The 25,131-nt window shown below is 36.8% G+C and overlaps 1 protein-coding gene across 6 annotated transcripts in view; it reads left to right on the forward strand.

Annotated features, from left to right (window-relative positions):
• Positions 1–24,914, forward strand: part of GRB14 (growth factor receptor bound protein 14) — a 164,099-nt gene extending 139,185 nt beyond the window's left edge. For 5 of the 6 annotated variants that reach the window (XM_072810969.1, XM_072810970.1, XM_072810967.1 and 2 more), the window contains 10 exons: positions 1,099–1,173; positions 3,935–4,072; positions 8,786–8,896; positions 9,088–9,183; positions 15,037–15,117; positions 20,319–20,435; positions 20,526–20,598; positions 20,746–20,833; positions 22,946–23,039; positions 24,504–24,914. In XM_072810969.1, coding sequence (XP_072667070.1) covers positions 1,099–1,173; positions 3,935–4,072; positions 8,786–8,896; positions 9,088–9,183; positions 15,037–15,117; positions 20,319–20,435; positions 20,526–20,598; positions 20,746–20,833; positions 22,946–23,039; positions 24,504–24,650 — 1,020 coding nt within the window. In that variant the 3' untranslated portion in view covers positions 24,651–24,914. The remainder of the gene's footprint in view (positions 1–1,098; positions 1,174–3,934; positions 4,073–8,785; positions 8,897–9,087; positions 9,184–15,036; positions 15,118–20,318; positions 20,436–20,525; positions 20,599–20,745; positions 20,834–22,945; positions 23,040–24,503) is intronic. The other variant, XM_072810968.1, reaches the window with a different exon arrangement.
• The last annotated feature ends 217 nt before the right edge of the window (positions 24,915–25,131 follow it).

Here is a 25,131-nt window from a genome sequence, read left to right on the forward strand (position 1 = left end):
TTATGTTCTCTTTTACTTGAACCTATTAATAAAAACATAATGGGATGATCTTTGACAGAGAAAATAAAAGAGTCCTAATAAAAATTAAATAGAATTAGAATTTGAAGGGAAACTATTTTCTTGTTGTGAATCTTTGTTACAAGCAGGAATTTAGAAGTATAGTTGAAGGCATATGGTTTTAGTGCTTGGTTTTGGCTATATCTTCTTCTTATTATTTGAACAAGGCTGTACACTCATTTTGTGGACCTAAAGAAGTGGTTCTCAACTGGGGGCGATCTGACAATGTCTGGAGACATTTTTGCTTGCTTTATGAGGGTGGAGGGACAGAAGGTCTCCAAGTAGGTAGAGCTCAGGAATGCTGTAACTAATACTGACCACAGTATTAGACCAAATATTAATAGAACTGTTGTAAAACCCTGTCCTTGGAGGAAGTATTGTAGTCTGTATTTTCCTGAACTTGTCTGATCATAAAATTTACCTGGGGTAGGAGAGAGTACACAGGACCCAGGACCTACCCAGACCTACTGAATCAGACACTCTCCAGGAATGAGACTGGGAATTCCTACTTTAGAACAAACTGCCTAGGGAAAATTTTACAATTGAACATGGTTGGAAACAGAGTAGATTGAAAGGACTGGACTTTTAGCCTCCTGGCCCTACTATAAGTCTTGGCTCTTCTGCATTGGCTATGACCTTACGTATACCTTTTACTTCTATGAGCCTTGAGTTTGTGACATGGACTGATAGTTCTTTAATACCTGCCAGAGTGGCCCCAGGACTCAGGGGAGAGATACAGGAACAAGCAAGCTTGTTCACAAGCACGCTTCCTCCTGAAGGCAGTGTTTTGTAATTTTACGAATGTGGCTCTCTCTGCATCCACATTGTTTGAGGTTGTTTGCTGATCTTTGGGCCCTACTCCTACCTTCTCATTGCGATACCTGGAAGTAGAATCCAAGGATTGGCATTTTAAAGAAGCATTTTTGGTGAATTTTCAGCACTCTGATATAAAGAATTTTTGCTCTAGCTTACTATATTGGTCATAACTGAATCTTTTCTAGCATGGTTTTTGAGATAATGTAACCTGTATCTTTTCGTCAGTATTTTTTTCCAGAGCATATGGTGTCTTTTGCAACTGAAACCAATGGTGAAATATCCCCCACACAGATTTTGCAGGTAAAATAGATTTCCATTAAAGTACGTAAGTAACCGTGTCATAAAGGGAAACTTTAAGGTCCATATTTTTACATGCACAGATTTTGAAATGTTATACCTCAACTGATTAATTTTTGCTGGAGGTGAAGATAAAAGGAAAAGAAAGAATAGGAAAAAAAAAAAAAAAGAATAAAACCTGAAAAAAGAAGTCCCTAAATCAAGAAAGCCTCCTAACACCATTATTCTTTCTAGTTTCAGCCAATTGTCAAAGGATTTTTAATGGTTTTTAAAAAAATGTGTATCATGAAAGGAAACTCACAGAATTTTGTGCTGTGATGTGTTTAAAGATTATGTTAGTCTTTTTGAAAAATCAAAATCCCAGTAAATCGTGGATATTTTGCTAATGGATATTTAGTACTAAGTTTTATAATAAATATCCCCAATCCTATTTGTGCTAAAATATTTAGCAATTAATCGAAAGGAGGAAAAAAGATATAAAAATGTATAATTTATACACTGACATGTGTCATAGCTATGTTGGACACTTGAACAGAACTCTAAAATGTCTTAGCTGAATTAAGAATACTAGTTATTTAATTATAAATCTTCGTTTTACATCTTTGGGGCTCATTGCATCTAAACTGACAGTGTCTTTATGTGATCGTTTTTAAAAGATATTTTCATTACAGTAAGGTAAGGATTTTAATTCTTTTATTTTTTGTAGATCAGTAGATTTCACATCAGAAGCTCTGCAGCTGTTAACAGGTTAATGTTGAGCAATGTCTTTATAATGGTAGCTGTTTGGTCTAAGCCTCCAGGCATCCTCAAACCCACTCAGTATTCTCTGATCTTTAAAGAAGACAACTTTTAATATTTCCAATATAGATACTACTTTGAATATATCGGCATTTAAATATATTGGTAAATATATTGGGTGAAATCTGTTTCCTGTGGGCTTTTTAAGAAGTTATATTTCATTTTTGCTCTTCATAATATTTTAGAAATACAATTAGTCTCAAGAGATTTTCTTAAAAGCTGCTTATATTTGCCTCCAGGTTTCATAGACACCCCCTCAGAATATCAGGCTGAATGGCAGCTGTGCCTACAGACCCCCCAGCTCCCAGGCCCTCTCAGTGCTTCAACTATTGGATTATGACAGGGTGGTGGGTTGGAGTTTTTATTCCACCTCCTTTCCCCAATTCTCCTATAATATAGTTATATTACTTTAATGTGAAATTACAAAAACCAGAAAAATCATAGCTTTGGAATCAGATAGTCCTGCATGTGCCTCTGACCTTTTTCTCTCCACTGAGGCAATGTTTCCACTTTTTAAAACGTTTCTTCTCTTTCTAGTATGACCTCTTTGACTTCCTTTTTAAATTTTAATTGGTTTGGTTTAATAACTTGGAAAGCACTCAAACTAAAAAACCTACTTGCCTGTTTTGCATGTCAATTAATTAATAACTGTGGTTCATTAAATTAAAAAAATTTTAATAATTTACTTAAAAACATACATATCTATTCTCAGCATTTCCCTGAGTAGCCTTTTAAAATATGTCACATCGTTTTAGCTAGTAATTTCTCTTACTTCCAGTTTTTCCATTTTCCATTTGTTTATTCATAGAGATTTCTGTTTTCTTCTTTTAATGAGATGCTAATTCATTTCCACTGTCTCATTAAGGATGCTGAGCACAACCATTCATATAGAGCTATTCCTTTTCATTCTCATTTTCCTGACCAGCACGTGCCTACTGTCTCAGTTCATTATTACTGTGAAACAAACTATTCCAAACCTTAATGGCTTAAGCACTCACTCACATTTTGCCAACAATTTTGTGGGTCAGGAATTTGGAAGGGGTTTAGCTGGGTGGGTCATCTCTGAGGCACATTGACTCTGGGGGTTGAGGATCCCCTTCTAAGATGGCTTTTCACTATGTGTCCCTGCTACCCCTTGGCCCCCCTCTCTCTCTCCTCATGGGGTCTCCATTCTTAAGGGCTTTCCTAGTGCATTGGGCTTCTGACAGCAGAGCTCTCTCAGGGTGCTCACATTTCTTAGTGACCACTAGCTTCTAAGAATTAATGAGCATAGACCATCAGGCTAGTTAAGGACTAGAAGTAGAACTAGCTATCACTTCTACTATATTCCATTGGTCAAAGCAGTCATAATAAGCTTTGCCCAGATTCATGGGGGTAGAGAAACAGACTCCAGCTCTTCATGGTTGAGCGGTACAGTCACTTTGCAGAAGAGCATGTGGGATGGAAGATAGTATTGCAGTTCTCTTTGGAAAACACAGTGTGTTATAGCCACCCACAACTGAGCACGAGAGAGGATAAAGAAAAGACTGTTTGCTTTATCTCATCAAGCGGGTGGACTCAGCTCAACTTTCTCAACAACTGAATAATTGAAGTCAAGACTGTGGTCTTTACTTATAGTGTAATGAAGTTGGTAGATTCTCAGGGAAAAATAATAGAAAATGATGAAAAGTATCAGGATGAAACATAGCTTTTCAAATAGATAATCAAATAGCTTACCTTTTGGTATCTGGCTAAGTACTAACAGCTTAGAGTGTATATTTTGTGAACAGATTTTCATTTAGAACTTGCCTCAGGTTGTCAAAAGACTGACATCTTTCCTGTCCTATTTATATCACCATTTCTGTAATGGTATGTGTAAGTGGTATTAGATTTTATGTGTTTATGTTTAAAATCTTAACATGGTTGCTATAAAGCTACCATGTCTTCAATTCAGAGACAGTATGAGAATGTCTAACTTTTCTTCCAGATGTTTCTGAGTTCAAGCACATATCCTGAAATCCATGGCTTCTTACATGCAAAAGAACAGGGAAAGAAGTCCTGGAAAAAGATTTACTTCCTTCTAAGAAGATCTGGTTTATATTTTTCTACTAAAGGGACATCAAAGGTAATTGAAATGTCAATGATGTGTTACAAATTATAAATTAAAGTAGGGATCCCTGGATGGCTCAGCGGTTTAGTGCCTGCTTTCGGCCCAGGGCGTGGTCCTGGAGTCTCGGGATCGAGTCCCACATCAGGCTCCCTGTATGGAGCCTGCTTCTCTCTATGCCTATGTCTCTGCGTCTCTCTCTCTCTCTCTCTCTTTCTCTTTCTTTCTCTCTCATGAATAAATAAATAAAATCTTAAAAAAATTAAAGAGGGTTTTCCTTTGTTTTTATTAATTTATTACTTGATATGAAGAGTTGGTAAATTTATTTTAGATCCCAAACATTTGCCATAATCTGTTTAAAAACTGGCTATTTAGCTTTGTTTCCCACTAATTTCAACATACATCCTGGGATGGAATCTAGATGCTCTTATTTCGGTACCCCGTACTATGCTCATTTCTTTTCCATCCCGAATTCAACAACTCCTTCATCCTTACCCTAGGCTGCAGATTTTGAGATCCTACACAGTTCACGTCTCTTCTTTTCACCCCAGGTCATCCCTCTGATCTTGCCCACTTCTAGACTTCTGTTTCTGTTGATGCAGTTAGTAACACTCAGCTGAGTCTGTGATAGGTCCTAATTTCCTTTTGTGTGTGTGTTAGCTTTGTTTAGATTCCTACAGGAAGTTATATTATGATCAGGGGTGGATATATGCATTCATTTGTGTGCTTGTGTGCATACACCTGTGCATACAGTCACATAGACCCACTTGTGCAGATGCGCCTACACACACCTGCACTCGTCCATGTAATTCTCACAATGCTCAGCACTGTGTTGTCTGTATCTCTGTGTGTAGTCTAGTCAGTATGATTTATGCTGTGTTTTATAAGTGCTGATGTTTTATGCAGTGCATTGATATCTTTTAAGTACAACGACTTTCGAGAGTTTTCATGGGTGGCTATTTTAATTCTGTTTTCATGCATCTCTTGTTGTCAGACAACATTGTTAACTCTTTGTGAGTAATCTGTCATTTTTCTCGGACCATTTTTCAAATATTATGAAAATCATTGGTGTTCAGTAATTTCCCTGACCATATTTTTTTATGCATTCAAATATATTCTGATAAATCTTACGTGATTCTCAACATATGCATTCAATCTGCAGATTTTTATTTTTCTTTATGCTGGAAACTTTCATCCATTATTTATTTCTTACTCTCATTATGTGATCCTTTAAATTTCCATAGGATTTTCTGTCTTGGCTTGTCATGGCTTCAGGCACCCATTTGCTTGTGGCGGCCTCCCTCCAGCCTCCCTGTCTTTACATGGCTGTCTCCTCTTTCTTTCTCTCTTATAAGGACACTTGTCATTTGATTTAGGACCCATGCAGATAGTCTGAGATGGTCTCGTCTTGAGATCTTTAACTTAATTACATCTGCAAAGACCCTCTCCAAATTGGGTTGTAATCACAGTTTCTTGGATAGAGGCATGGACATATCTTTGAGGGGTGGCTATCACTTTTGTAGGAAGCCTATGAAAAATTTTAAGCAGGAGAGTGAGATGATCAAGTTGTAAGATTACTATGGCTGTAGAAAGCTGAAAAAAAATCAGGTGGATAGAGGGAGAGACAAAAAGAACAAGGAAGAGGGAGCAAAGGAGGCAGGGTGTCAGGGGACAGAGAGACAGAGAAATTGACTAGAGATACCAAAGCCAATTAGATGGTCATTCAGGAATCTGGAGTAGAGGTGATGGGATCGAACCTATGATGAGTGGTGGAGGGGGAAGAAAGGGATGGATACAAGATTAAATGGCAAATGGCCAGGGTTTGTTGACTGATTGATGTGAAAGGAGAGGAAACACTTTAAATGTTCTCAGAGAAAGAAATAGGAAATGATTTAATAGAGTAAACAGGAATAGGAAGTTTGCTGTCACATTATCTAAGAAGTAGGATTATGGTCTTAGTTCTGGATATATTGTGTTGAGAGTGAGGCATCTAAATGGAAATGCCCAGAATACAGCTAATGACAGCTACCAGATATTCAGGTGGTATGGAGTCACAAGGAGTAAGAGTTGACTCTTCCATACTTTCCTCAGTTTTCCCTCATACACAGTTTTCCTTTGTTGCTGCTCACATGTGTGCATGCGTACTCGTGTGTGTCTTCTTGAAGTATAAGTGTTGGAATGGGGCTCTGCTAATTTAGTTTCACATTCCCTCATGGAAATCTTTTATTTTTAAGTATATATCATTTGACTACTAGTATAACTAATTTTTCTTGAACATTTTAGCCAGTTTTCAAGTTTTGCTATCAGGAATAATGTAGGATATATACCTGTTTTGTACTTAAGGTTTTAGACTTTCTCTAGGCTAAATTTTAGTGCGTTTGCTCCTTTCCCTGTGTTCCTAAGTATGAAATTACATATGAAGGTGTTTCTAAAACAAATATGTGCTGGGTTATCTTTTTACTTTTAACATCAGAGAAAAGTGGCTTCAAAATCCAGTAATGATGTTGATTTCACTCTTTCGAGTGAACCTTCACTGGAAGATGTGATAATGCTTCTTTAATTCCTAAGTTCTTATTTCTTCAACAGGTGTCTGATTAAAGTCAACTGCCCATTATATTTTTACTGCAGCCTTCATCTCCTTTCCCTGCCCGCCCATTATACAAAAGACAGCTCTGCATTCCTTCTACTGGATCCATACTTTTATCCGTGCAGTGGTCTTCCCCTTGGCCAGGCAGTATTACAAGCGTCAAACCTGTAGTCTCAGTCTACATCTTAGCTCTTTTCAACGTATTGTCTGACTTTGCTGTACTTCAGTACATAATATTCTTCTCCTTAGCCTGTGTCTAATGAGCTCATGTTCCACAGTCTATACATGAAAATGATTTTAAGTTTCTCTTTAAAAAAAAAAGAAAGAAATTCGAGGTATTAGGTAACCTCAAGGATTATGACCTTGATATAAATTATGCAGGTTATCTAATGTCTAATATGACATTTCTGCCTGGGAAGGAGACTATTTCCTGTCCTTTCTTTGTGAGAAGGTCTTGATTTATTATACTCTCTGAAGATCTGGGTTGCGTGGGGGCTAGTTAACCACTGCAGTAAGCCTTGGGGACGTGACTATGACTTTTATTTACAGAGAAACGTCTAAGCACGTCTCCCTCTGACTCTCCCCTTGCGTGCACATGTGCATGCATAGTCTTTCCTAACCATGCCTTCCCCAGCCTGCGGTCTTACAGTATCATAAGCCTTGATATATCTGCAGTAATGGAGCAAAAATCAGTCAGGAGATGAAACTCATCATGCCTCTGTAGCCTTCTAGGGTTTCTCAAGCTGCCTTTTTCTTACATCCAGATGACTCAGCTACATCGACTTCTACAGTATCAGTAGACAGGGCTGGTTTTATCTTTTCTTCATAGGAATCAGACATTTTTACTAGCAAATCAGTTTCTATCAAAAAATAGTTTTAAAGGCCATGACAGTAAGAGTACTTTTCTCCTTCCTCTTCCCTTGTTCCAAGGGCCCTAGGCTGAGTCTCTTTTAACAGTTTTCTTTTCTGCCTTATTCTCCCATGGAGTCGGGAACTGTAGTCATTCATTAGATCAAAATGCCTAAGAACAGTGACACACAGAGGAACAGTGACATACACAGAAACTGTCGCTTTCCCAATCATCAGGGATGGAATAGCCTGCTGGTAAATGACTGAAATTTTTTGGATATGGATTTGAATGGGTTGCTGAATGTTCTGGCTTTTCTGTCCCTTCTGTTTAGTTTTGTTTTAGAGCATTGCTTCTCAATTTTCAGTGCATATGATCACCTGGGATCTTGTTAAAAGGCAGATTTTGATTCACTTGGTCTGTGGTGGGGCCACAGGTTTTGCATTTCTAATAAGTTCCCAGCTGATGCCCATGCCACTGGTCTGGGACCACACTAGTAGTAGCAAGGTTTTGAAGAACAAATGCATTCTGGTCAGTTCTGATTATACATTCAACCCCAGAATTAAACACTTCTCCAAGTTATTAACCTATCACAGGATAATATGACCCAGTGATTTCCCATGACCAGCCTTAAATCTCATGGATTTCCCAGAGAAGAAATAGCTGTTCATGATTCCACTTTGCCTTGAAAATAAGACACATTCCACTGCCAGGTAATTTCCCTGAACTGATCTGTACAGGCTTCCTTCTTTTCGTAAAGAAGGAAGTCATGCTGCCTATTTCATTGCTTGCCGTGGTGTGCTAGGCAGTACCTAAACCTGCGGGGTGATCTTTTCTAAACGAAGCAGGCATCCTCGTCTCTTTCTCCTTTTTCTTCTCTAACTGCTGTGGAAGCTCAAACCACCGTTCTTGCCTTGTTGAACTGCCATTGTTGAACTGCCATTATTTGAAACCTGGACAAGGAAAACATTTTCAAAAGCCATTCTTTTCTATCTTCTCTCCCTGAGATTCCTGAAATGGTGGTAAAAGAGAAAATTTTTTAAATAGGAAGATAAGTTTTTTTTTTTTTTGTGCATCTTAGAAGTTAAATCGTAAACATCTTGTCACTTTTCAAATAATATTGTATCAAGTTCCCAGTTCTATAAGGACATAGTAACTTAATTTTTCTTCCCTTTTGTTTCTGTGACATTTTTGGGAATAATTTTTGCCAAGTTATAAATTGTGTAATATAAGAGAAATACAAAAGAGTGTGTAAAACTGTGTATTCATTTCAACACTCAATATGTTTTTTTTAAAGGAACCACGGCATTTGCAGTTTTTCAGCGAATTTGGCAATAGTGATATTTATGTGTCACTGGCAGGCAAAAAAAAACACGGAGCACCGACTAACTATGGATTCTGCTTTAAGGTACAGGCTTAATATTTTGATAGATGAATAAAGCAAGCCTCAGCCTTTTAGGTAAGCTTGAGTTTCTTTTAATTTCTTTTAAAAAGAGACAGCTTTCTCTTATATATAGGAGAATTTTAGTGGCTTTTATTTCAACAGGTGTTACCTTCAAGATATGCATTAACGATAAACAATGTGCTGTGGCCTTCTAGCCTAACAAAGCGGGAGGGCCCCGAGACCTGAAAATGCTCTGTGCAGAAGAAGAGCAGAGTAGGACGTGCTGGGTGACTGCGATTAGATTGCTTAAGGTAATCTCACTGCAGGCGTGAATTTCTATTAAATGCTGTGAGTGCCATCAAAGTTTGAAAATATCTGTACTTCAGAATGCAAAGACTCACTATGAGTCCATGTACCCAAATGTATGATTTTTTTAAATCTAAAAGATAAACATTAGTAGAGTAAAATAGTCTAATGCATTTATCTTTTGTGTGGGGAGTAAATATTCCATTTTTAGAAATGCTCTGAATTTTATTTTTTCAAGAGTATTACATATATAGCTCGTATACCTGATTAAAACTTCTATACACGACTCAGTCTGCATTTTAAAAATATTGCCATCAATCCAACATGACGCATATTTGAAAATGTGTCTGCCTAGGTATGTTTAGTGCAATTGTTTTACATTTATTTCATTTAAGTGTTATATAAATTGCTTTCTAGTTTACATAAAATTATTATGTAAATTTTACTGTAGATATACTATTAAAACAGCAACCTTTGTGCTAAGTGGAAATTCCAACTTAAATAAGTATAATTTATTGGTGAGCATTTTGAAAGGAGTTAAGAATGTTCTAAAAAATGTGGGGAAGAGAGACATGGAATGATTTCTTCTAGAATGTACAGAAAACACATATTTCATTTCAAAACTTGTATGCTAGTATATTCAACACAACTTCATAATTATAAAAATTATCAACCATTTTCTTTTGAAGATCAAGGCAGAATCATCAGAATCAGAATTATTAGTTGTAATACCAGGTTGGGAAGACAGTTTTATCTTTTGTTCTTTTAATTTATTTAATTGAGATTCTCATAACATAAAATGAACTGAATTAGCTATTTTAATCAACTATGCTAATGTGATGAACGTATTTTTAACTGTGTTCACATTAACTATGTGAACAATACAGTGGCATTTAGTTCATTCAGAATATTGTGCACCCACCACCTCTGTCCAGCTTTTAGCATACAAAACATTTTTATCACCTCAAAGGAAACTGCATACCCAATAAGCAGTTACTCCCAACTCCTGGCAACTGTCCATTTCTGTGTCTGTCTCTATAGGATTTTACTCTTCGGACTTTTCTTAGAAATGGAATTATATAATATCTGACCTTTTGTGTCTGGCTTTTTTTATTTAGCTTACTGTTTTGTGTTTCATCCACCTTATATCTGTACTATATCAGTACAGATTTATTATGGCTGAATAATATTCCATTGTGTGTGTATGCATATACATATATATATATATGTATATTAGATAAACAATTTGTTTACTCATTTACCCATTAATGGACATTTAGGTTGTTTGCATATTTTGACTATTATGAACAGTACTGCTGTGAACATATGTGTTCATGTATTTATTTGGATATCCGTTTTCAATTTGGAGGTTATATACCTAGGAGGCTGTATATCTAGAAGTAGAATTGCTGGGCATATGGTAATTCTCTTTAACCTTCTGAAGAATTGCCAAAATGTTTCCCACAGTGGCTAAGCTATTTAATGTTTCCACCTGTGATGTATGAGAAAGCCAATTTCTCCATATCTTCACTGGCACTTGTTATTTTCCTTTTAAAAAAAAAAAATTATCCTGGTGGATGTGAAGTAGTATTGGCAGAAAAACTTTTAAATGGCTTAAAGGAAGCTTTTGGATAACTATGAAATTTGCTTCCTCTTGCTGTTATAGCAGATAGCCACTGAAGTTACCTTTTTAGAAGAGCTTTGTTTTTCAAATAGTCTACTGTTAAATGACTGTCATGATTTTGGTTTCAACAAAGCTTAGAAGTCTGGATTCTTTGAAACCCTCATGGTAAGTACATGCTTCCATGTTGCTCTCATTGTCATAAAATGTAAAAAAAGAAAAGAACTTTAGAGGGTGTTGGGAACCAACCAGTCAAGGAAGTAGTAACTAGCTAACCCGGGATGTGCGTTGGAATCACCTGAGGAATGTTGTAAGTTCTGTGTGCCCAGCCCCATCCTTGGGGATCCTGATTTAGTGAGTGAACTCCAGATGTTTGCCTGACTAAGAACCAGTGACCTCATCCAGGCCTCTCCTTTTACATTTGAAGAGGCTGGCACTCTTTGAAATACTTGAACCCATCACAGTTATAGTAGAGAAAATACCTTGAGGTCTCTGGTTTTCTCTTTCCTTCCATCAGAACTCTGGAAATCAGGCTAGGCTGGTAAAGGAGATGGCTTTTCCACCTTGTTAGTCAAGCTTTCCTCCCTTCTAGTTTGATCTCAAGGTCAGACACCCAACTCCGAAGTGGATGGTAAACACACTTCCTTTAATCATAAATCTTTCTAACATGCCACTGATTTTACTAGAATAACACCATTATTTTTTGTATAAGTAGGAAGAAAAGAATCATGCCAATAAAATTATGATATGATGCTTTAATATTTCATATGATTTTTATTTTCATTTAGTTATTTTAGATTTATTTAGGCCTATAGATGTTGATTTTCATCATTTATTAATTTTGTATATACACACATGCACACACACATACTATAAATGTGTAATAAATTATGTGAGGCATCTGTAAAACTTCATACTCTAAGTCTGGCTTTCGTGAATCATTTTTATCTCAGAGCCATGGGCTATCCTGCTCTGTGCCGTCAAGAGCTTTGGGAAAGCAGAACTTCTCAGACAAGTGCTCTGCTATGGTCTCTGGAGTTGTCTTTCTAGCCAGTGTCATCCCTTTTGCAAGACGTGATGCAAATGATATCTTGATCTCACTAAACATTTTAGGCAGTGACAAGTCACTTGGTGACAGTGAGTAGAAGATGCTATAGTTAAGGCAAATTGATGAATGTTAAAATTTGAAAAGAAGCATGAGTCCAAAAATTGATGTAATATACTAAAAGGTTTTTTCTTGTTTTGTTTTGTTTTGTTTTGTATTATCCTGCCATATCCAGAATGCTTAGTTTCTGGAAGATTGTCCCCTTCTTACTTTTTTTCTCATTTGATTCTTTTTAAAGCCTCTTTTAGGGCAAAAATGTCCAATTTACATTTGCTCTGTTGTATTATATATTTCTATGGATGTAACAAATGACCACCACCTTAGTGACTTAAAACAACACTGATTTATTATCCTACACCACTGTCATTCAGGAAGTCTGAATTGGGTCTTACTGGCTGAAAAGCAAGGTGTCCAAGGGCCTGCATTCCTTTCTGGAGACTCTGGGGGAGATTCCATTTTTCATGCCCTTTCTGGACTTTAAAGGCTCCCCAGATTCCTTGGCTCATGGTCTCTTTCTCTACCCTCAAAGCCAGCAATATTGAACTAAGACCTCTTCATGCTGTGATTTGGTTCTCTTCTGTGCCTCCACTTCCATTTATTAAGGACCCTTGTTAATATATTGGATCCACCTAGATAATCCAAAATAATCATCCAATTTCAGTGTCAGCTGATTAGCACCCTTCATGGTATCTGCAACATTAATTCCTCTTTGCCAGGTAACCTAACATATTCACAGGGTCTAGGAATTAGGATGTAGACATATGGGGGCCATTGTTCTGTCTACCACATCCATGTTCCCTGTATTTTTTTTTCTTTTTTAATTGTGGTAAGCTTTTACAGGTGAGGTCAAGAGCAAGGCAAGCATCAGTGAGAACCTTTATCCTGGAGGCAAAGATAAACCACCAAATAATTTCAATTGGGAAAATAATGTGATCTGCTTTACACTTTAAAATATCCAGATACATGAAGCCAGGGCTTACCAGCACAAATCTGAAAAACTCTAATGGGGGAGTCAGTTGGTTTCTGCTGGCAGCCTGTCATCAGTGGGGCACCTCTTCATCCCCAGGTGGCTGGTGCACCTGGACTCACATGCTTAGAGGTGATTTTTCTCCTCTGGTTGTCTATTGTATTTCCAATTTATCACTGTACTTAGTTGGAGGAGCATGGGAGACAAGGCTGTTAGGGTGATTGGACTGAAAGGGCCCCGGATTTTCTTTCCATGCTACTTACTAGATCCTGCCTCCTCCAAGAATTTGGCTTCTTGTGTTATTTGTATTTCCTTTTCTTTTTCATACACACATGTAAACTGTTCATGTAGTAGCAGAGGAAGATCCTCTTGTTCTCTTTGGAGAAATTCCAGTGTTATAGGTTCATAGAAAATCTGAGAATTGCTCATGTACCATGTCCTAGTTATGTGTTGTCTTCCCTTCCCTTTGACTAGAGCTCTACTAGCTTCTTACATATTTTGGTCCCTTATCTGTCCCTCCGTAGGGCAGGGATGTGTTAAGGTAACTCATACCCTACCCCTCCGCCAGAGTAAAATGCCTACTAAAGACCACCAACAGCACAGAAACAATTGCCTGACACTACAGGTACCAGGGACAATACAATAAGAAACAGTCTTATTAGTAGGTAGCTGGCTTTTCGCTGCGGATAAATAAAAGGCAACCAAATAGCCTGCCTGTACCTTGTGAAAGTATTGGTGAGAAGTTAGTGTATAGTTTCCAAAATGAACTTGACTAGGAATTAAGCTCCTATGTCTTCTTTTTATGGTTATGGTAGGTTTAGAGTTGATTTAAAGGAAATTTCATTAGGTCCCATTAATGTCAATCACACTGTAAATTAAAATATAATTTTTATAAGTTGGGAAATAATTGGATAAAGAAATAAACATAGAGAATTTTAAATGGATGTGGGTTTGTATTCATCTTAAAAGCAAACTCTTGGAAACAGAGAGACTCTCCATGCCGCCCTCTTTTTTTTTTTTTTTTTTGCCTAATTACCAAATAGATCCACTTTGCTGGAATTGCTTTTAAGGAAATAGTCTTGTAGAGAAACAGCTCTGTTGGAATATTTAAATGGAATTCATCCTAAGGGTGAGATTGTAGTCCATGGTGTCTCCTCAATCTCTTTTATATAGATAGGACCTACTTCCAAGTTCATTGTGGCTCTGTGAAATAGAATTGTTGATGGTAGCCAGAAAAAAGAAAAGACAAGAAATGTAAAGACCTCTCTGTCTCACTACGGTTTTGCTTTGTTTTCTTTTTCTTTTTGTTTTTTTAAACAAAGTAACTTAAATCTAACTGGAGTACCTTCTAGCTTCTGATGGTGAGCCCTCCAAAATAAGTTTGGTTTTGGCAGTCAGCATTCTTAATTTTTTCAAACTTGGTAATCCACTTACAGTCCAGACCCACTTTCCAATTGAAAGCCTGAAAGCCTGGCAGCCGAGTCTTGCGATGCTACCTCTTGAAAATAAAGATGCTGTGGTTTTTTTCTATTGCTGTTTACGTTGTATTTTGTGATCCTTTCTGTGAGATCAGCCTGATTGCCTACCATTTTGATTTCCTTGAATTTAAAGCTAAAATTTAAACAATATGGTAAGAGTATTGTTAGTAGAGGATGCTGCAGTGTCAAGAATCTTTAACATAGGACCAAGTTTATGGATTTGCCAAAGAGACGGTATAAGTCAACAATTGGTCATTGAAGAATTGTGGTGACTTTTACCGTGCTTTGCTTAAGATACATATAGAGTTTTCCGTCTTTGTTCCATCAAGTCTGGCATCCTTCCCAAGTGAGCTCTCTTATCACTAGATGCTATACCACTCCAAATGGTGTTGGTGCTAAGAACAAGTAGAAATGTCCGCTACAGGTCTTTATACTGGTGAGCTAGACCTTAATTAAGTGTGGGCTCAAGTAAAAAGCACTGTCTTTTTAAATGTATCTTTGTAGGCCACTAAAAGCTGACCTTTCAAAATTATGGTTGCTTTACCATTTGTTTTAAGGAAAGCTTCTAATTTTTATTTTTTTATATTATGATACATAACTAATTAAAATATTGTTTTTTTTTCATAAATTACCTGTGTAGTAAAAGTGATGGGAATGTGTTTTTATTTATTTGTTTTTATTTATTAGTATGGCATGCAGCTGTACCAGAATTACATGCATCCATATCAAGGTAGAAGTGGCTGCAGTTCTCAGAGTATATCACCCATGGTAAGGACCATATTTATTAATCTATATATTTTATATTTACATCATATTAATTTGCAAGAATAGTGCACTATAAGTGTACATTACAGTACATTTACATTCTTTTGGTCAAGTAAAGTAATTCTTTGACACCATCCTAACATAATGTTATTGAATTATTTATTCTTGGATTTCACATGATTGCAGCCTGTGTGATCAGATCACAGCAGTAGAGTATCATGAAGTATTCGATTAAAATAGATAATGTTATATATTAAAGAAAATTTGTAAATATTTGAAAGAGTTATGTGAATCGTGTCATTACAACATTTGAAATTTAATTTTGATATGATTTTTAGAGTAACTTCCTTGGGATTGTAGGTGTTTCCTTTGATTGTGGGTTTATTTATTTATTTTAATATTAATTCTGGAATTTTCGTAGCCTCGTATAAAAATGTTTGGAATTTTAAAAGCTGCACTATACACGGGTGAGCTCTTTTGCATTCTGGGTTTCTAACAATAAAATTTTTTAAGGTCTGGGTCCTAGAAAAGCAAACTGCTCTTCAGGAAACCCAAAAGCTGCAAGCCAAAATATAGGTTGCTCATTAAGTCTAACACCACTTCTCAGATTCATACTAAATGCAACTTGAATATTTATTTGCAGATACACACAGACATATCTTTTCCCTTCTTTAGGATCTAAATTTATTGTGAATTAACACAAGAAATGTATTTATGAACTTAAAAGTTTATGTTCTGTTATTTTTGCTCTTGCTCCTTAATATTGAGTCTATTAGGAGTTTGGGTGTATGCATCTGTGTTGCAAATCAACTGACGTGCTGCATTTCCACTTAGGTTAAAAACATGCTCCTCATGGCTGTGACCAAGGAAGGCACATTTCCCCACATGTAATGTAGCAGATGAAATGCTCAGTTCTAGGAATGAGGCATGAAATAATGTTGATTACAAAGTCCGATAGACTAATATGGAAAAAAGAACTCCAATTCTGTAGTTATGTTGCTTTATATTATGGAAGAGTAACTTTTCATCTTTGTATCATATTACTTTTAAGCCCTAAAATAAGAAACTAAAGACTGGAAAGAATTTTTATAAAAGCAGTTGCTTTAGGTGAGTATTTTTATAAATTGTCAGCTTACCTTTATCTTTCAATCCACATGTATATAAAGAATAATGGATTTTATTATCTTAATCCTTTTCTAAATCCTTGTAAATTTCTCTTAGAGTCTAATGTTATTAGGATGAGCATGTTAATAGTAGCCATACATTTGGAGGCAGTTGTCTAGAGTCCTCTTAATCATAGGAAAAAAATTGTCATAAACAAAGTACTTTCTAGTCTCATCATATGCATATGAGCATGGTATTATTCTTGCCACTTTCCACTGAAAGTGGTCCTATTGTTGATCGATATCATGGTGTTGGTTAGTGTAACTGCTCGTTCAACACCATGTATAGGGAAAGACACTTGAATGAATCTGGATGGAAGTGGGGATTTTGTAGGGGGCCTGTGTAGTGAGGAGCTGGCTGTCCGGTATAGCAGTTGTCAAGATCAAACAGAACAGCACTTGAGAATTATATCTCCACTCTTCTTAACTTACATGAAGGAAACTGAGATGTTTTGGGAGGTATTTGTGTTTACTTTGATGTCTACACAGAATCCCACCTTTCTAGGTTATCACGGAAGAATCAGTGACCTATATAATGGATGCCAGTGCTCCTCAACTGCCTCTGCTGGTTTTCTTCCAAGCACTATCTTCAGTGAGAATAACTGAGTATACTTTAGTTATATTTTTAAAGGAACAATATTCTTAACTCCTCCAGGGATACATTTTGAGAAGGGAAAGAAGAAAAAAAGTTTTTCCCATACCACATTGCACATCATAGCTAGGTACAGCACATCATGGCCACCCCTATCTGCCTTTGAAATAAGAATCATAAACAGATATTTCAGGAAGCCAAATATCTGGTCCTTTTCAGCACAAAGGAGCGTCTGTTAGGATGGCTGGGATGACTAGAGCATTGGGATGGGGAAAACTAGTCTACTCAAGTCATTATCCTCACTCTTATGCCTGAGCTAGATGTGGAAAACTGCACTTTCTTCCTGTACCTCCTACTCTGTGGTACATAAAAAACCTTAGAGAGGGTCTGCAACTGCTTTTACCGTAAGCTACCTGTGTGACCTTGGTTCAGTCACCAGTGTCCTGCAGTGTAAAACAAGGCGGACAGTTGCTTACGTTCGGGAATTGATTATATCTCTGATGTCCTGTGACTCTGTATGAAGCAGATATCAGGAACTCCTGTGCCCTCTTGCTAAGGACTGTGCTGCAGGCTTATCTACATCTTTCCAATAGGGTGACAGAGAGTGTGTGGCTACTAGTCATCACCTACCTAAACTGCCGGGAAAACATTTTTATGTCCAAAGCTCACTAGGAGTGACTGGATCTGATCTCATAGTGTGGCTTGGATAATCCAAGGTGTAGCCAGACTTCTTCTTTCTTGAAAAAAGAGATGTGTTATTAAAATCATGGACCCTTTTTCAGGGCTTGCCCTGTTTATTCCACCAGAAGAAAGAGCTAGAAAAAGGGACCAATATTTGAGAAATACACTGATCCTGAATGTTATCAACATCACTTTCTTACGTGAAAGAAATTGAGCTGAAAATGACCTTTTGAGTTCAAGTCAGATTCTGCTTCACTTCTATTTCTTTGTCCACCAAAGGTAAACTATTAATTTTTCATCCACCACCTGCTATTCAATAGAAAACATTTGCTATATTCCCGTGTTTTCCCTAGTGTTGTTAATGTAGCAAATGAAAATATTTATTTGTACTGTAGACTCCCTACTAATGTCAAGTAATTAGGGAACACAGGAACTTGTTTTACATTCTATCCTGTTGTAGGAAAACAAAAACAAAAACAACTGGCTATGTTTATTTTTCTTTCCTAACAGTGTTTTTGTGTTATCAGGACCTTGTGATTAGAGCACCCATCTTGGCATGTGAAGTAGAGATATTATAAGGATAAAGCTATCATTATGATTGAGATTAGTTACTCTGTGGTTTGGGCAGGTGGAGGCTTTTCATTAATGTCAGCAAAGCAGAAGTGTACCCGACTGGTCTACAGCCCGGCACAGAAGATCATGGGGTGAGAAGGGCAAACTAAGGTGTGACAGCAGATAGAGATTACAGAGACAGCATCTGTCTGGAAAGAGCAGCTGTCAGTTACAAAGGCTCCTGTAACAAATGAAAGATTGCATGCCGGATCTCTAGAAATAAAGATGAACCGTAATAAGATTGTGGACCACTACAGCAGGGTTTGAAGAGGAAATAGCAAACGCTAACGATGGAGGACGTATGATGCAGTGATAAGTGAGCCCCTGATTTTTTGCATAGACAAGGTTTTCTTTCAAGCATACATTTGGCTACAGGGTTTTAGACCAAGCTAGGAAGGGCTGAAACCACGTGGAGAGCTGTAAAACAGACTTAAGCTGTGAGTCTCCAGGGGCACACTGGCTCTTCCTTTACCATTAGAACTCCATTTTTTGTTTCGCTCCCCTATTAATGAGTAGAGAGTAAGTGTTGAACATTGTCCATGCTGTTTTTGAATTTTTTTTTTTTCCTTTGGGAGAGTGCTAATTCTTACAAACTGAGGCTCTTGACGGGTGATTTGAAAATGTTTTCTTTTTTTAGGATGCATGACTGGGAATGGCACTCTTTTTTAAAAGATGCTTGCAAAGCAGAGCCCTAAACAAAAAAATAAAGTCTAGGTTTGGATATATTCACCTTCAGAGAAGACAAAAAGTAATGGCAGAGGGAAGACTGTATTACCTGTCTAAATTATCTTTGGTGATGTCAGTTCTTTTTCTATCAGATTTATTTTTGTAGCTCTCAGTTTGTCTTTTTTTTTTTTTTTTAAGATTGTACTTATTTATTCATGAGAGACACAGAAAGAGAGAGAGAGAGTTAGAGAGGTAGAGACACAGGCAGAGGGAGAAGCAGGCTCCATGCAGGGAACCTGACGTGGGACTGGATCCCAGGTCTCCAGGATCATGCCCTGGGCTGAAGGTGGCGCTAAACCGCTGAGCCACCCAGGCTGCCCAGCTCTCAGTTTTTCCATGTGTGTCCTCACAAGATGAAAAAAATACTCAGATATTAGATCATAGAATTTTTAATATTATGGAATTAGCAGAGCCATTATTTCACTAAATTTTCTTTTTTTTTAAAGATTTATTTCTGCAAGAGAGAGAATGCATACATGCGCATATGTGCATGAGCTGGGGAGTGCCAGGGGGGAATCTCAAGCAGGCCCACCCCCCCTCCGTGGATTGTGGAGCCCCCACACAGGGCTTCATTTCACAAACCTGACTTCATGACTTGAGCTGAAATCAAGAGTCGGAGCTCAGCTGACTGAGCCACCCAGGCACCCATAAATTTTATTTTCTAAGTAAGATGAACATTGATGTGATACAGTTTTAAAATACATACTGTAGTTTGTTCCATTATGAAATATGAATACTATTTCTTTCTCAAGAAGTGATGTAAGTCAATCTGTTAAAGCTTTTGTCTGTCTTGAGTCTTAGGAAACAGCTGCTTCATCAGTAAATAGAGTTGACATTTTTTAAAAATTGTATTTATTTATTTGAGAGAGAGAGATAAAGAGTAAGAGAGCATGAGTGGGGGCAAGGGAGAGGGAGAAGCAGACTCCCCGCTGAGCAAGAACCTGACATGGGGCTCCATCCCAGGACCTGAGCAGAAGGCAGATGCTTAACCAATTGAGCCACCCAGGTGCCCCCACAGTTGACATTTGAATGATAATGGATGAATCGCAAATCATAGTAGAGACTAGTTCAGAAGTGGTGGGTCTTTTAGCCACAGGAAGAGTTATTTCTTTCTAAATTGGCGTGTTCCCATTTTACTAGAGAATATGAAAAGATAGGGTTCTTCTAAGAGAAAGACATGCTAACTTTGAAAGCTTTTAGTCTCTTTTCTCAACCACTTAATTCAGCCTTGACAAATAACTATGTAACTTATTTAACCAAAATATTTCATAGCACCTTTTTTATCTTAAATATGCACTTTTGATTTTTTAAATTTCCTGCCAGCCACCTTTGGAATCACACATTCTATAGTGGAAATGTATTGCCAGCAGAATACTAAGAGATAATTTTCAAAGATATTTTCATGGTAAAAAATGTGGTTTTTTTTCCAGAGAAGTATATCAGAGAATTCTCTCGTAGCAATGGACTTCTCAGGACAGAAAAGCAGAGTTATAGAAAATCCCACAGAAGCCCTTTCAGTTGCTGTTGAAGAAGGACTCGCTTGGAGGGTACAAATAGCTTCACATTCTTCAAAATATTTATGATTTGAGTCTGTCTCACCCCAAAAATTGAAATTTGCTTCCCCTTTCTTTGTGCAGAAAAAAGGATGTTTACGCCTGGCCACCCACGGTAGCCCAACTGCCTCTTCCCAGAGCTCTGCCACAAACATGGGTATGTCTCTGCCTGTTCACGGGGACTGGATGTCTGGATGGATGGGCACTTTGGTATGGTGACTGGGTGGCTCTGGTGGAAAGTATATGTAATGAAATTGTGAGCATTTCAAACAGAGTTCTGTATTCCTCCACTTTATTTCCTCAGCCATCCACCGGTCCCAGCCATGGTTTCACCACAAAATTTCTAGAGAAGAAGCTCAGCGATTGATTATTCAGCAAGGACTTGTGGATGGGTAAGTTTGATTTTGAATGGTAGTGATTTTGAGTTCTTTTAGAATCAGTAATTACTTAGTTAATACACATAGTTTTGACTTTAGCTTATGATAACGGAAGTGACTTTGTTCTGTATGGGAGCTTACCATTGTATCCTAGCAATACCTACATAATACCTATTACATCCCGTGTGCTTAGTAGTTGTGCATAAATGAACAGATAACTGAATAGGACACTCTGCTGTTAACCAAAAATCACTAATATTGCCCATTCTGTGCCAATAGTAGTATCTCAGCTAAAACTGAACTTGTTTTGAGGTATCCACATTTTGATTTGAACATGGGATTCCAAAGTGTAGTTTGTGTCATGGCATAATCTTACATGTTCTGTATAGTTTTAAGTTTGATACAGACTGCATTCAGTTTAAAACTTTTATGTATATTTTGACTGCTTGTTTTTTTTCTCTCTTACATTCCTATGTTATCTAAATTTTAACAGCTTAAAGTAGTGTAACTATGAAGAGTACTTGAGTCATCTTTTAGTGGGGTACCATCGGAGATATAAGAGAAATGTCAATTGTATTATGAAATATTTACAATCTAAAGAATTTTCTTTTTCTCCAGTTACTCAGTATTTCAAATACTTTCTATAATACTGGCTAAATTCCCTTTTCAAATGCAGTACAAATCAAGGAGGTTGTATTGAGGTTTGGATGAGAAATGAAACCAGCATCAATTTAAACAAGTGGTGATGGGATCTTTTATCTTCAAGGGTTGGCTTAAGATGATGACAAGATTTCAAGGTGATTTAATACTGACATTTGGATAAAAATGCATCTTCACATGGAAGATTATTAATAGCAAGTCAGCATTTCACTAGACTCTAAATAAGAGAAGATTTTAATATACTCTATGTGGAGCACAGTCTTTTTAGATATAAATTTGAACAATCAGCAGAATTACAATCTGATGAGACCAAGAAAAATAAATCACAAAGAATTGTTAAAATGTTTTGGAGGATTATAATCTCCCTACTCTCAGAGCCTGGTTTTTATAAATTGAATAAAATAATTGCATAAAGGATGGTAACATCTTTATTTTTTTTAATATTTTAATAAAAAATTTGAGGAGGGGGACAGGATCCTTTGGAAAGATGTGATGATGCCAGGCAGTCCACTAGATGGTGGTGGTGATCCGCTCGGGAGTGGGGAGGGAATTACAGCTTGTCTTACCAGTGAAACTCCCTTTTGTCCCATCTCCCAGTGATGTAATGTAGGAATCTCACATGGTACAAATGAAATGGATAATCTCATCAGACATCTGTGATGGCTCAAATTCGGCTGCCTCTTTGCCCAGGCACAGTGAGATTAGTATTGGAGCCACCAGGGGGGATCGTTTGCACAATCTGTTTGCCAACAATTAACACAAAGCTGGTTTTGCACTCTATTGCCAGTAAATAAGAATCCACGCCTGGTAGCATTTTTCCCTTAGGCCATCAGGCCATGTCTTATTTTGCTAGCCTGACATTATAGGGGGTTTTCTGCTGCATTCTTCAAGATTAAAATATATATTGTTTGGGGGTTTCTTTTACTTAAAATAGTGTACTCAAACATTTAATAGGTGATCAGGATTGATTTTGTTGAATATATTCATTTCTCAGTTTCTGTTGGATATGTAACAGGAACCAGAATCAAAAGAAAAAGGAGGATCAGTGTTGAAGAGGGAATTTTCTCTTTTCAAGGACTAACATAACCCAGAAGTTAAAGTAATGATATGCTCATGCCCCCCATTCTCTGCAGAAATGTGTTACATGTGAATACCCAATTCATCAATGGAAAAAAAAAATAGCACTAATTATTGATGTCAGCATAGCATTATATTTCCTTATTCTGAGCGAACAGTCTGACAAATGGGCTGTGTATTTATTTTATTAAAATTTAATTAGCACTGATGACAGTTGTATAAGATTATGTTATACCATATTGTTTACCATGTTGGACAATCCCATCATTGAACACACAATAAAGGGAAACTGTGGCTAAATATTTCCTGGATTTATTACATGCTATATTTTTTTCTGAAATACATGAGTAAATATAGAAACATATATTGAAATTCCTTCTCTCTCTTTAGAGTTTTCTTGGTACGGGATAGTCAGAGTAACCCCAAAACTTTCGTACTGTCAATGAGTCATGGACAAAAAATAAAGCATTTTCAAATTATACCAGTAAGTAATTTGTGATTTCACATTCGTGTATTAGAGATGATCTTAATGCATAAGCTTTGGGAAACTTTGGTTTTCTTTGGATCTTTTATTAAATATAACTGGGGTGATTGTGCTTTGACTAGACTTAAGTTTGGCAGAAACGGTTTTATGAGCCTGAATTAATATAAGAAATACAGGAATTGTAAAAATTCAATTTCCCTTTTTCCATGAAATATGATTTACCAATATTGTATAGACCCCATGCCACCTATTGTTAAAAGGCCACTAAAGATTCTTTCTGAATTCTACTACCAGTTCTTTAAAAACCATTATTTTCAAACGCTGTCTTTTTTTTTTAACAAATGACCTAAAATATTCAGTGAGAGACAATTTTTTTTAAAGATTTTATTTATGTATTTGAAAGAGAATGAGCAAGTGAGAGAGCAAGCACGAGCAGAGGGAGAAGCTGAGCAAGAAGCCTGTCGCTGGGCTGGATCCCAGGACTCTGGGATCACAACCCGAGCCAAAGTCAGATGTTTACCAACTGAGCCACCCAGGCAACCCCTTTTCTCTTTTCTTATCCCAAACATGTTTTGTTGTTGTTGTTGTTTTTGTGGTTTTGTTTTTAATCATGGATATATACACAGGTGCTGCAGAACTGGAGAATATTTAAACTATTCTGAGCACATTTCAAAAATTTCTGTAATTCTGTTCCTGAGTAATGCAACGTGCTTTGGGATATCTGTTGCTTCTGCTGATGTTCTGTGTATGTGCACATGTGTGTGTGCATGTGATCTGTATATCGGAACCAGGTAGTGTGGAATAGAGATTCAGCCTACTTTCAGTTATATAAGATTGTGAGGTTGTTAGTTTCTTTTTGAATGGCCTCTTTTTGGAATTACCCAAAGTCCCTATGAAGTATCTTCCCGACCTCACTGAGTCTGTAAATAATGTCCCTAGGTGAGTATGAGTTGTTTAATGTCATAAGACCTCACTGACAAGAAAAACTTTTAAAAAACAAGAAGCTGTCATTCCATTAACATAATGTTTGATTGCATTGGGATCAATTTACTGGTAGAAATTATATGACTGTTTGTTTCTAATATACTAGGAGGCTGTTAGATAAGACAGCATTCAAATATGGAAATTAATTTCTGTGGGAGCATTAAAATCTTTTGTTTACTTTTATATTGAATAGTGCAGATTTCTCACTGTTGATTCACAATAGTCATATTATTCTAACCACAGAACGTTTGGAGAATTTGAGGTAAAGAAAGTAGAGCCACACTAGGGTATGAATGACATTTCTTCTGTATACAAGTGAAGCTACAGAAAAGAAATGCACACATCATAGCATTCTTTTTCCATCATCCTTTGGTTTCATCCACTTGTCCACTTTAGTGTATGAAGACACATCAGGCAATAGAATATGATGGTCCTTGTGGGTTGTTTGTCCTTCTTACCAGTTTGTTGTTCTTCCTATAGGTGGAAGACGATGGTGAACTCTTCCACACCCTGGATGATGGCCACACGAGATTTACAGATCTAATCCAGCTGGTGGAGTTCTATCAACTCAATAAGGGTGTTCTTCCTTGCAAGTTGAAACATTATTGTGCTAGGATTGCTCTTTAGCCAAACCAGAAGTGACTTGTTCAACTGTTGAAGAAAAAGGACTCATGACAAAAAAAAAAAAAAAAAAAAGAAAGAAAAAGAAAAAAAAGGAAAGGAAAAGAAAGACCACAAACAAGGGAGGAAACGTTGCCATGGTGAAAAGAATCTATTTCACCTACGAGTTACAAAAAATAGCTTGTGCATTGCAGATAAGCAAAGATTTGGATTGACATTACATTCATCATCTAAAATTCATTAGTTAAAATTAAACCTCAGAAAAAATGATTTGGTGTGTTCTTGTGTGATTTTACATGACTATAGTATTTTCGTCAAATATGCATATAAAACATCTCTCTATCCTCATATATTACAGTAGCATTTGAATTCTCAAACACAAAATATGAAAAAAAAAACTTGAGGGTTCAGGATAAATTATTTGCAGACTAAATTTCAATTACACTACTCTTTTTGTAACTTAAAAAGAATGATAAAATCTTGAGGC

This window comes from Canis lupus, chromosome 34, assembly GCF_048164855.1.
Source record: "Canis lupus baileyi chromosome 34, mCanLup2.hap1, whole genome shotgun sequence".
NCBI classification, from domain to species: domain Eukaryota; kingdom Metazoa; phylum Chordata; class Mammalia; order Carnivora; family Canidae; genus Canis; species Canis lupus.